This window comes from Myotis nattereri (genome assembly GCF_964212035.1).
Source record: "Myotis nattereri genome assembly, chromosome: 14".
In the NCBI taxonomy this organism is placed as follows: domain Eukaryota; kingdom Metazoa; phylum Chordata; class Mammalia; order Chiroptera; family Vespertilionidae; genus Myotis; species Myotis nattereri.
In genome coordinates, this window is record NC_138089.1 from 34,257,670 (window position 1) to 34,270,407 (window position 12,738).

The window sequence follows — 12,738 nt, forward strand, 5'->3', positions numbered from 1 at the left end:
TTCAAATCAATGCCAAGCCATCTAGAATGAAGTGGTACTGTGAACCAGGTCATGGACTTTGGGCAAGAAACCCTTTTGTTAAGGAAGCTGGCACATGTGGTTTTGGACTGTGAATGCACAGATGAAATATACAAGTGCTCAGAAGACAGTCAGAAAACAGAATGGAAACAGAGCTGGAAGACAGGTCCGGGGGTTTAGATTTGACTGGCACCTGGGTGGCAGTGGAAGCTGTAGATGTGAAGGGCTGAAGATCCAGCGGTTTCTTGGATTGAACCTGCCAGGAAAGGTCAAAGGGCACTAGAAACAGTTTGCTCTACCTGCTTCTGAGGCCTGAGACCAGGACAATGGGTGGTTGTCTTTCTCCACGAAAGAGCAGAGATCCTGGGTGTTCAGTCAGGGCTCGGGGAAGAATACAAGACGGGAGCCCCAGGGTGGGCAACGAGCTTAAAGAGCAGTCGATCTGAGGACCACCTTCCTTCCACCTTCTGTTTGGAGGTTTCACCACATTGTCACTCTTTGTTCTTAAAAACCACAGTTATTGACTAGCATGTGTCTGGGGGAAGGAAAGTGGATCAGTCTACTAGCTATTGAGGAAGGTATTCCCGGAAAAAGAGTTTAACATCTTCCTGCTTCTTTGGTATCAATGACCAGGGAATGCAGGTCCTTCTAGGCAAGACTCACTGGTTCTGGGCCATTGAAATCCTGCCAGGAACATGAGGGCCACAGCCAATGAGCTCAAGATTAAGTTACCATGGTTGCTAGAAGCTCTGGCTTAGAGGCAGCAGTGGACACATGGGTAAATCTAGCTCATTCAATTTGTTTGACATTTAATAAGCACCCATTGAAAACAGCCACCTTTTGCACCTTGGGGCCTTTCCTCCTTTCCCCAAAGTCCCTCATTTACTCCTACTCAGCTATGAATACTCCTGTTACCTCCAGAACAAGCTGCCAAAATGTCCACAGTCTGTCTCCCTCCTCCAGGAGGTAGACCTGACCTTCACCCTGGTACTCAAGGTGATTTCTAGTAAACTAGATGGTATGCCCTCTACAGTTCTGAAACACATGCTCCACCCAGGGTCAAGAAAGTCAGAAGTAGAACCTTGGATTTAGATGTTTTTCTGGGTCTAATGTCGTCCCATGTCCCATCTGAAGCAGGACTCTGCTCTACAACATTCTTGACTGAGAACTATCTCCGCTTGAATGCTTCTAAGAACAAGAAGCTCACCTCCCCACCGAGCAGCCTGCTTCTGTGTTGGACAGCTCCAAGCGGGGGTAGAGGATGTTCTTACACTGGATCACATCTGCCTTCATTGATCTTTCGCTCAACGGTTCCGTTTAATCTCATGCTGCACAGCAGCATGTCCTTTCCTTAGCCATAATGGTGTGATGCTTGATGATGACCGCCAGGTCCCTGCCTGCCTTTTTTTCTACACCAAACTGGTGATTCTGAATCTTGGAGGTAGCAGATTGGGACTTGGCAGCCCCCATGGGCAGGCTGCTCTCTCCTGAACAGCTGCTTTGCTGACAACGTCCTTCCTGAAATGGTCCCCCGAACCAAGAACACCATCCAGATGTGTTCTTACCAGCACAGAGGACAGCAGGTCTGTGCATCACCCCCTCTGATCTGAACTTCCATGGGGACTGCAGTGCCAGACACACCTGAGTTTAAAACTTTGCTTTATAAAGCACTAATTCTAAGACTCTGGACAGGTTACTTGTCCTTTCTGAGGCTCTGTTTCTTCACATGCAAAATGCACCTCAGGGTGCAGTTATGAAGCTTAAATTAGCTATGATGTAAAGTACTTATTACAGTAAGTGCTCGAAATTGGAGACGAGGCCCTGGACTGTGAGCCTCAGTTGGTTGGCGCATCATCCACCAAAAGGTGGCAGGGTTAGATTCCCAGTCGGGGCACATTCACAGGTTGTGGGTTTGATCCCCGGTCGGGATGTGTGCATGCAGGAGGCAACCTCTCTCTCTTTCCCACCCTCCCTCTCTCTCTGAAAAGAGAGAGAGAAAAATAAATAAAATCAATTAAAAAATTAGAGAACAGTATTATTCTGTATCAGTAACAGCACTTGGCTTCTTTGTAAGTCAGCTACATATCACTCATATTAATCATGTGGTCAACTAAATACCGACATTTTCCCCACACAAAGAGCAAGTCAGGTCTCCTCCTTTTTCACACCGCTTCCTTTTTGTTTTAACCCAAACACTAGACTCTAGATTTATCCCTCCAACATTTCAACTCGCAGATTTCAAATTAGCATTCAATGCTGACGGATAGTTCTGAATTTTGATTCTGTCTTCTACGGTGTTAGCTATGCTCTCCAACTGTTACCTACAAACTTGATAAGAATCCCTAGGCCTGCACCTGACTCATGAATTTAAAAAACACTCAAACAAACAAGAGATTGAATTGGACAAGGACTAGAATAAAACCGGTGCCTTCCTGCCTGGCTGACAGTCACTAACCCACTTTCTTTCGGCATGAAGACAAGCTCTGTGCCCACTGTACAATGCTTTCCCTTAGAGATAATCAAATATTTTTGCCAAAATAAACTTCAATTTCTCTTGAATTTACTAACTGTGTAACCCCAGTAAATGAGATGAGGGCCCCCCCATTATTTTTTCTTAATAATCCTGTGATGGTTCCTGATGATCACAGAATTCAGTTTTTAATGCCCAGAGCCCATCTGTTCCAGCCTCTTCAAGATTTGGCAGGGATCAAGCTTGCCCTTCTGTTCTGTAATCTTAGTGCTCTGCCCTCTTGCCCCATGTGACAATGAGAGTGTTGGTCAGTCTACAACCTTTGGGCACATACCCTACTTGTTTCCATTTTTCTCAAAGCTTAATAATATTAGCTCTGTGATTATATCTGCTGTTGCCTGCAACACAAGAGGTTCTGTTAGGGCTGCTTTTGGAAAGCCCTTGACCCCTTATCAAGCCTTTATATTCATTCCTCTTTCCTAACCTTACACACTCCATCCAACTCAGAAATCAGCGAGGTGTCAAGCGTGTGGTTACCTAAGCCCCGTAAGTATCTAGTAATGTTTTCCAAATGTAGAATCAATGGAACATTTTTAAGATGGGTTCCTACGCCCACCTTGGCCAACCTGGGTCATCCTGTCCAGGCAGTTTTTAATTAGCCAACCAACGCCTCCTGAGAATGGCCTGCATAAACCATGAGGGCACACCATGTATCTGCCTCTTCTTGGACATGGGAAACCCACAGCTCCACCCACCCATCCTTAAACACGGACCTCGGGCTCCTGGGTGCTACCATCCAAGCAACCAGCACCATATCCAGCACACTTTCCCTTCCCTTGGCTGCCTTAGAAGTCTGTCTTCTTTGTAATTCAGTTCACCTTTTATAAATGCCTTACCCCTCTATTCATAACTGTTCTCTTTTTATCTGGCTCCTCTTGGCCTTCCCTGTAGTCTCTTTCACCCAAATCCAAATCCCCCTTTCATATGCCTGTCATGTCTATCAGAGGATGGACATAAACCAGTGTCCCAGAGAGCACTGTGTTCTCAGACTGACCAGATCTGCCACATCGCATTGCACTAGAGAAGGTGTTCCACTTGCAGCCATTTATATGGTGTCTCCCTTAGCTTTCACATCATCCTGGAAGGCAGGTCTGGGAGGGCAGGGCTATGGTGCCACATGTCCTGCCTGCAGGGAAGAGAGGCAGGGCCCTCTCGGGCACTGATGAATGAGGCTGGGGTGCTCCTGCAGGTGTTCTGCCACTCCCAGGGCAGGAAGCCCTCAGAGCTCCAGGTTGCTGTCACATCCCACAGGGAGGCATGGGCACATGGATGGTCCAGGTATAGGCACATTCACATCACACTTTATGGACCTTTCTGCCTCCTACACTGGGTCCCGGCGGGGGCGGGAGAGGGATGTAACAAACCACCAACCAGGATACCTTGAATTAGTCCTCACCCCATTCTCACATGCTCCTGACTACCTGGCACCTTGAGCCACTGCAACATGGGAAGATCATGGGCTCTGCAGCCAGACGTAGAGAGTGTGCAGTCCACTTCTGCCACCTATGAGCCCTGTGACCTGGGTAAGTCGCTTACCTCCCTAGATTAGTGCCTAAGTCCTGGAGTGGGTGTCAGGGTTACCAGATGATTTGAAGGGAGTTACCAGAATAAAGGAGCAGAGCAGGCTTTCTGTAACTAATCATTCCTACCCCTGCCCTGTCTTGGGCCAGGCCCATCCTCCCTCTGAGACTCGTTTCCTCTTCTGTTATACATGTGCTGACTCTTCCCTCAGCTCTACAGCCCTCACACTGTGATGCTCCAACAGTAATAGCTTCAGTCAGAGGGACCGAGGTCCATAGGAGAAAATGCACTAATGCAACTCAGTGTGTGAGACTACGAGCTTAGAGAACTGGGAACAGAAGAGCCAGGCTGCAGGCACTGGATAAAAAGAGAAAAGTTATGAATAGAGGGGAGGACATTTCTAAAAGGTGAATTGAATTAAAAAGAAGACAGACTTCTAAGGCAGCTGAGGACGTGGACTCTGGTCCACGAAGAACTCTGTGTCCACCCCGAGTCCCAGGGATGGCGACTGTGCAGCTTGTCAATGCTGTGTCTTCGGCTGTCCCCACTGGGTGCAGCAGGGCCACGATTGCTGCGGGCTGGTTTTGAATTTTCTGTGGACCCTGCGAACCACGGAAGCTGTGGGCATTAGATGTGACACAGTCCCCCAGGGGAGGGCTGTGAGCACTTGGGGAGCACCTTTGTGCACTTCGGCACCATGTGGTGGCCCACCAGAGCTGGTCCCTCCAGAGCAGGAGAATGGCCAGATCTCAGGTTGCAGTGCCCCAAAAGGCACCAAGCAGTACCCCGACTTGGTGATTGGGGACCCTCTGTACCCCACCCAAGGAGCAATAACAAGGCTTAACTTGCATGCCTTTAAAACAGAAGCTCCCTTCTAGGGCAACCCATTCTCACCTTTGGCCATCTCTAGTCTTCAAAATGATATTCCCAATTTTGTGTCCCCATGGCCATCTCTACATGTATCATCTGAAGAGTGAGCAGGATGCTAAATCTGAAATGGACTTTACAGTGGCTCTCAATGCAACAAAGAGCAGAGAGCATTGGGTGGGGGCATGTCAGAACCCTGAGGCAGAGGCCAGGAGGCGGGCAGGTAATTCTGATGCACCCTAGAGGGGGCACCTTCACCTGAGAATCATAGATACAATCAATGTCAGCAGTTAATGCACAGGTTAATATCAGTAAAAGCATCTGCAGATTTTGCAGTGAGGTAGAGAGTCAGGCTGCAGGAAAGGAGAGAACACAATAGGGTTTTCCCCTCTAAAACTAGTGACATCTGGTTAAAATGGAGGCCCAAGTTAGCCTGGAATGGGGAAAAGGGAGGGTGGTGGTAAACAGGACTCTGAGATTTTCAGGAGCAGTGTCTGTGAATTTAGAGAGAAGCCACTCTATTGAATCCCCTCCCCTGGTTTATACTGTTGATGTGGGGCTGCCTGGACCACTGTGGAACCACAGTGCCTCTGAGCCAGCGGAGCCCACGCCTCCCTCCCAACCATGACTATCGGAGCAGCAGCCCAGCTGCCTGGGGCTTGGTCCTCTACAAACCCTTGGCAATTTCTTGGTCTTAGATGGAAAGCCCCTGGAAAACGAGATCGAATCTATCGAGTGGCCACTGTACGACCCAAGCCAGCGCTGGCCATGCTCTAACATGAGCTCCTCCATGGTGAAGCTGCTGCGTGGTTGTCCTGGAGACATAACCTTGTGAAGAGATGAGTTTGATCCCTGAGAACTTTCACCTTTGAGCCCATTTTTGGTCCCAGAACTTCCCATTGAAGGCATGCTCAGTGTGAGTGAGTGTGTGTGTGTGTGTGTGTGTGTGTGTGTGTAGATAGGGCCTGTTTTCCATGTTCACGGCTGTGTGAACAGGGAGAAAAGAGCTTACACTTCCACAGAGGGTGTTAGGTGAGAGGAGGCTTACAGAAGAAGCCTGGGCAGCGCAGCACAAAGTGCTGGGACAGACTGCGGAGGGCATCCGTGGAATTTGAAAGGAGTTATTTAGAAACAGAACGTGTCCACTCTAAGGATTAAGGACACCATTTTCTGGAGGAGGGAAGGTGGCCCGGCTGACCCAGTAGGACATTTTCAGACTCCGCAATGTTGTAATCACACAGATAAAAGAATAATTCTGACATAAGACTTCATGTTTCACATTTCTGAGAAGCAGTTTTAGTTATAAAAATCATACACACACACACACACACACACACACACATATATTTAAAAAAAGATAATGAGTGAAGAAAACTTTTAAGGTACTTTTAAAAAGAAAATACTTGGGAGATATTCCAACACTTCGGCCTCTTGGGCTCTGCTATCTTTTAATTCCCTACATTCATGTTCCCTGGCTTATCTGTGAATTTGGTTAACTCATTCCCCAGCAGCTCCGCTGGATTAGATAAGGGGGAAGATGTTAATAGGGAACCCTCCATCTTTCGCCACTGTGTCTGACTTCAGGATTCATTGACTTGCTAAACCCAATCTTTCCCTGCACTCCTTGTCCTATATGGGCTTATCAATGCAAAAGATAATCTGCTTGCCAGGCATCCAATGAGTGCCCACAATGGGCAGACAGCAGACCAGCAGACAGGGCGGCAGCCTGTGGTCCCTGAGGACCTGCAAAGAGAGGCGGTGCTGGGCCGCTGGGGGCCGGGAGGGGCTGTGGTGGGGACCGGCCAGTCTGGCTATAAGGAGCTCTCCAAGCACTCGCCTGCTCCACTCAGTGGTTCTCCACGGATCAGTGGGTGTCTGCTTTCTACTCACCTCGGCCCGTGCTGTAATGCTGCAGCTTGTCACTGTACACAGCCTCTTTGCTGTAAGCCCGTTTCCTGTGGACACAAGGAAGAAGAGCTCTCTGAGCTTCTCTGCTCCAGGACCTTCTTCCAGGCCTCCTGTCCCAGTGGGGGCTCACCCAGGAATCTACTGGGATGGGGAACTGCTTCTCTCAGCTTGGGTGTAGCTCTTGTCATGGCCAGCGCTCTAGCTTGACCACCACTGTGGGCAGATGGGTCTGCTTTCAAGTCTAGAGGCCGGGCAGAGCCGTGGGTCCCCTTCAGAGCGTGGGCAGACTCCTGAGGATGCCGTTAGTGCTCTGGCTGCACTGCAGCACTATAGGCCTTTGCCCAGCAGAATCTAGGCTAACCACCGAAGGCAGTAGCAACAGTATTAAAAATTCACAAGGCCTTCAGGGCCAGCCCTTCTGCAGAACTTGGAGCTCCTCTTTTCCTCCTTGGCTCCCTTCCTGCCTGCTGCCTTATGCCCTCCACCAAGGCTTTGGCTCTTTAACCAGAGGATGGGCTGAGGCACACGCTGGGATGCTCCAGTGGGTCAAATGCAATTTTGCAACTGTCACTCCGAAAAACTGTTGTGTGCGAGGGGCGCTAAGAGTCTTGCCTAAAATGAAGCTTGAGGATGGATAGGTTGATTCATAGCTTTGCCCAGCTCTCACAGAGGATTTTATCCCAGGCACAGAGAGAACAATCTGGAGATCCAGGCTGCCTGTGGGATTGACATGGAGTGATGATTGGGAGAGTGGAGGTGTGTCTGTTGAATGGTCAGGCCCTGTCCAGTCTGCATGACCTTGGAGGGGTCTGAATGTGGGGCTTCCTGGGTCCAAGGAGAGCAGTCAGGGCCAGGAGGGAGGGCCTACCTGCTACAGACGATGGAGATGGCCACCAAGGACACGACAAACACAACCCCGGCCGCCGCCGAGCCAGCAATCAGGGGCAGCTGCTCCCTCAGCTCAGACTTGTAATCAGCTAGGTAAGAAAGAGGCATTAGAATCTTCCCATGTGCCCTCTGCATACAGCTGGTACTCAATGTATGATCCAAAGACAAGATATATACACGTGTGTGTGTGTGTGTGTGTGTGTGTGTGTGTGTGTGTGAAAAGTGAGTATTTAAGTAGGCCCCAAACATTATTCATTGTTTATTTGAAATTCAAATTTAACTGGCCATTCTTGGTTTTATTGGGCAACCTTAATGACAATACCTTTTGAACTGAGGTTCTCCATGCTCTGCATCAGAATATCTTAAGCCCAATTGTTAAATATGACTATTTCTGGGCCCCTACTCAGATCTCTGAAATCAGAACCTCTGGGTGAAGAGCAGGGTATCTGCATGTTTACCAATGGGTGATTCTTATGCTCCCCAATGTTTGAGAACCAGCCTTCAAGTCTGTGGTGGAGACAGACTGCTGAAGTCAAGGATGTTGTTCTCAAATCCTCCCGCTCTCTAAAAATCAATGTTAAACACTGAAGGTAGAGTTTCCATTTCCCTCTGTTGAGAGCTTTTTGTAACATGCATGCTTTTAAAAAGTTAATTTGGCCAAAAAAAATGCAAAGAACCACAGTGAGGAGTCCATAACAACGTCTTTATACATTAAAAACACCATAAAGCAAAATGACCTTCCCACAGGTCCTCCTGCCCCAATGACCCTTCTCCGATCAACCTTCAGACTCACCTTTGCGCTGCCGTTGGGGCCCAAAGCTGTCGTGAGCGTAATTACTACCGATGTGTGAACCTCCGTCATTAAGATTAATACCCTCGAATTTGGCCACTTACCAGAACTCTCTTATATCTAGCCCCTCTTGGGTTTACAAAACTTAACTGCCAATGTAAAAGGAATAGCCTTCTTGGGAGAAATCTGTTACTTCTTGATTTGTCTAGCAGGATTGCCAAGAGACCAGTGCTAAGATCATTTTGAGTTTTGGGCTTTTAATCCTGTGTACCTCCTGATGCCAAAGTGCCCATAAATCTAGATGGTAAGTGAGGTGCAAAAGGGGGACAGAGTCCTAAAGGAAAAGAAGACAGCCTGTGTTCCTTTCACTCCGGCTGCATCATTAGTCCGAATGAACAGGCTCGCCTTCCAACCCCATCTCACCATCCTAGAATATGACTGAAAATTCATCTAAAATAAACTCCAAATGGATTGCAAACTCCCAATTCCTACAGGCGCCAGAGAGCCCCCACTAGAGCTCCCAGGAATACATGACTGGGAAGTGGTGGGCACCCATGGGGCAGCAGTGCCTCACACGGGGACGCCACCAGCACTGGCTCCCCTTACAACTGTTCCCAAGAAAATGAATATTATGATTTTTATATGAGATCATCTGATTTTTAAATCTTCCTGGTGAATTTTTAAATTGTCAAAAATATAATGTGTCATTAGAAAGCCTCAAGCAATGTCAAGTGCCTACCTGAAGAGTACTGGCCTAAAATAAAATGTTATGTAAGGGCAGCCTGCTTTCTATGTAATTTAAGTAATAAAGGAAAAATGAAAGGCTTTCACTTTGGGAGCCTGGGAATAGACTGACATTTGGAAAACTATCAGGAAATAGCTCATAAATGAATAAATAAATGTAGATAGATATGTAGATAATATATAGATAAATGAATACTTACACTATGGTAAATGGCTAGCTAAGAAAATGGTGAGTGAACAACCAAGCAGTCACACCCAGGCTCAATGTTCAGGCTACAGGGAAATCTCTTTTACATAAATGTTAAAGGGGGTGGTCTCAGAGGAGTGGGGGAAACTATTATAATAGGGAATGAATAAAACCGAAAAGTGGAAGTATTTTTGGTGACAGACTTTCTGGCCTTGGGACAGTTTGGAAAACAGTGGGAAGATGCCTGAGCAGGACCTACTGGGGCCACATATGAAGCTGCCTCACATATTGTGAGATGCTGGGTTCATAGGACTGCCACACCTCACATTTAGTCTCCCCGTTCCCTTCCTGCAGACCTGGGCTCATGACATGAGGCTGTGAGCTCAGTTCCCAGCCCCCAAGAACAGAGTGAAGTGGGAGTGACAGGCATCTGGGCCCTGATCCAAAGGCTGGAGGGCACACTGACCGGTGTGGGTCTCACTGCTGTGCCCTTGCAGGACCACATGCAGTGACCATGTTGTTCAGAGACTCTTCAAAGGCAAGTCATCAGATGTTGGACAGAAATGGACTGGATTTCAGACAGATGTCGCCCTATACAGCGTATTGGGAGACAAATCCTTCTAAGGGAATTCCACTGCAATGCAGGTAGAGGTTGGCCTCTTGGCTGCGAGTGCAGCTTCTTTGGGGTGGGGCTTCTTCTCCTCCCTGAACTGCTCCCCCTCTGCCAGGTCACTGGCCCACCCCTTACCATCCGTCAGAGTCTGGAAGCACATCTTGCCGCTGAACTTGCCATAGCCAGCCACGGTGCGGGCGCGCACCTGCACCACATACACCATGCCCGGCCGCAGACCGTCGATCCGAGCTGTGTTGGTTTGGCTCCTGGCCATGGAAGAGTTGAACTCATTGTGTTCCTGAAAAAGAGCAAGGGTATTGGTCAGTGGCCTGTTCCTGAGTGCAGCAGCCCCAGCCCACTCCACCCTGGAGCACCCAAGCTCCACCAGTTCTTGGTTTTGCTGATCTGCTAGAAGTTGTCACCAGCCCCAGGCTATCCCTCTGAATGGGGACAGGCAGTCCTAGACTGAAGGAATGAAGAATTGGCTCTGGACCATGGAGTAGCTACAGAGCAAATGCTGAGCTCTCAGGGCCTGGCTTGAGGCTCCGGGTCATTTTCTACTCCCTTCTCCAGGGTTCAGAGATAGAATAATAAAGCACAACCATCTTTGTGAAACCCTATCTAGTCTCTACCTCAGCAGGAGCTCACTGGACACACTGGGCCACCCTATGCCTGCCTCTCTTTGCTTTGATTCTGCTGAGATATTTTCTGTTCTATCCTCACTCAGGATCTTCCTGATCACTCCTCACAATGGCTGCTCAGGATCACTCTGTAAGTTCCCTCAAGTACTTCCACTCTACTGAAAAGGTTGAGACCAGGCTGGAGGAGCTTCCACACCTGCTTCTGCCTTGACCCATGTCTGTCTGGGTCCCTATCCTCCAGTTCCCTCTCCACCATCTTCCAGGGAAGGCATGTCCCTTTTCCATAAAAAGCAGCCCCTGTGTCCTCATTAGGGGTTAGCCCTGACCTCGTCTGTCATTTTCTCCAAATCCTTCTGCCCTGTCCTTCACAGTTCCTGTTATCTATACATGTACCCTCTGGTTTGCACAGATGTTGCTTGTGTTTCTCATCCTCTGGCTTCTCTGCCCATCATGAGTGCCCTAAAAGAGTTGCTTCCTCTATTTGTGGCTGATCTTATGTAACATTTGATTTATGCTTGGATTTTGTAGCTTCCCATCTTTTCTGCCAAACCCTCCCCACAAAATCCAAATTTCTTTCCTAAAGATCTCTTACCTTCCCTAAAACTATTATCGGATAAAAGCAAAACTCCTAAATCTAGGTTTACAAGCCCCTCATAATAAACTCTAATCTCTCATATGCCCCTAAACTGACACCTTGCTGCCTCTCCAAGGACCATGCCCTGGCCACCAGGCCTTTTCTTTTCCGCCTGCAATGCCTCTGTGCAGGGCTGCCCCGTGCCCTCCAGATCCCTTGGGCCTCCACCTGCCAAGGCCTTTTCTTCTAGGAAGGCTTCTCTCATGACTCTAGCCTTCCTCATTGCTGTTTTTCATCCTTTTCCATTGCCCTCAGTACTGTGGATACACCAGCCTGCTCTCTGATCATCTCCAGATGAGCATGATGGAGACTATGACTTCGCTCTACGTGCACAGGAGCAAGAGTTTGAAGTCTGAGCCTGTCCCTGTCTGCACCATTAATCTTAGAGCAAAATGGGGACATCAGTGAAAATGAAGAACTTGAGTTCCTGGGAGGAGGACCCAAGTCCCATGTGCAGGACTGGGGTTCTGTGACGAGTTCTAGGCACAACAGTTCTGAAGGCATGGTGACAAATGAGGGGAATGTTAATGACGAGAGACCTGTCAGCCACATCTCCAGTCTAATGACAGATAAAACTTGGGGAACACAGCCCGGACAGAAGAACACAAGGCAATGATTAGAAATGACCATCGTCTTAAAATTTGTAAAAGTCTACTTCACAAAGTCAAAGGTGGCCTGATGTGTGTTCATTCATTCATTCATTTGGCCAGGCAGTCACAGATATGACCCACTATCATATGCTGGGTGCCGTATGTGGGCTGCAGGTACCAAGGCATGGTCCTCTCCTCTGGGAAGACAACATCTGGTAGGGCTGGACCAGAAAGTAAACAGATGATGACAACAGTGTTGACTAAGTGCCTTGGCAGAGGGCAACTTAGGGAGCTGTTGGGGAACAGCAGAGGGTCACTTAGCCCAGACTAATAAGAAGGTTGGGAGGGGCTCCTAGAAGGGTGATATGAGTTGAGTTCTGAAGGATGAAAGAAATTAGCCACAGGGATTAATATGGGGAGGGAGCACTGAATAGAATATCCCATGAGAATAGAATAAAACATGCAAAAACAAAGCTTAAAGGAGTTCAGGAACCTGCAAGTGACTGGGGCATATCTGGAGTGTAGGTGGCCTGAGGATGGTGATGAATGCTTTGGACGCAGTTGTAAAGGACCAACAGAGTTGCAAGTTACGGAGGCCCATGTGTACCCTAAAAGAAGAGTTATCCATTGGAGCCTGGGAGAGACTGCTTAGGGGAGGACTATCCATCTGCCATTTGATCTACTTTAAAAAGTAGGTGGATTCTCCACCACCACCACCACCACCATCACCTCCACCACCTCCACCTCCACCAACCAGAGATCCAGCAGAAAGAAGGCTGCCCACTGCATAAGGGATGTCATTTAGAT

General features: G+C 48.4%; 1 protein-coding gene across 1 annotated transcript in view; it reads right to left on the reverse strand.

The window, feature by feature from the left end:
• Positions 1-12,738, reverse strand: part of EPHB1 (EPH receptor B1) — a gene marked incomplete at its 5' end in the record, with an annotated part of 260,244 nt that overhangs the window by 69,718 nt on the left and 177,788 nt on the right. The window contains 3 exons of the mRNA XM_081105506.1: positions 6,827-6,891; positions 7,713-7,821; positions 10,202-10,364. Of these exons, the coding sequence (XP_080961632.1) occupies positions 6,827-6,891; positions 7,713-7,821; positions 10,202-10,364 (337 nt within the window). The remainder of the gene's footprint in view (positions 1-6,826; positions 6,892-7,712; positions 7,822-10,201; positions 10,365-12,738) is intronic.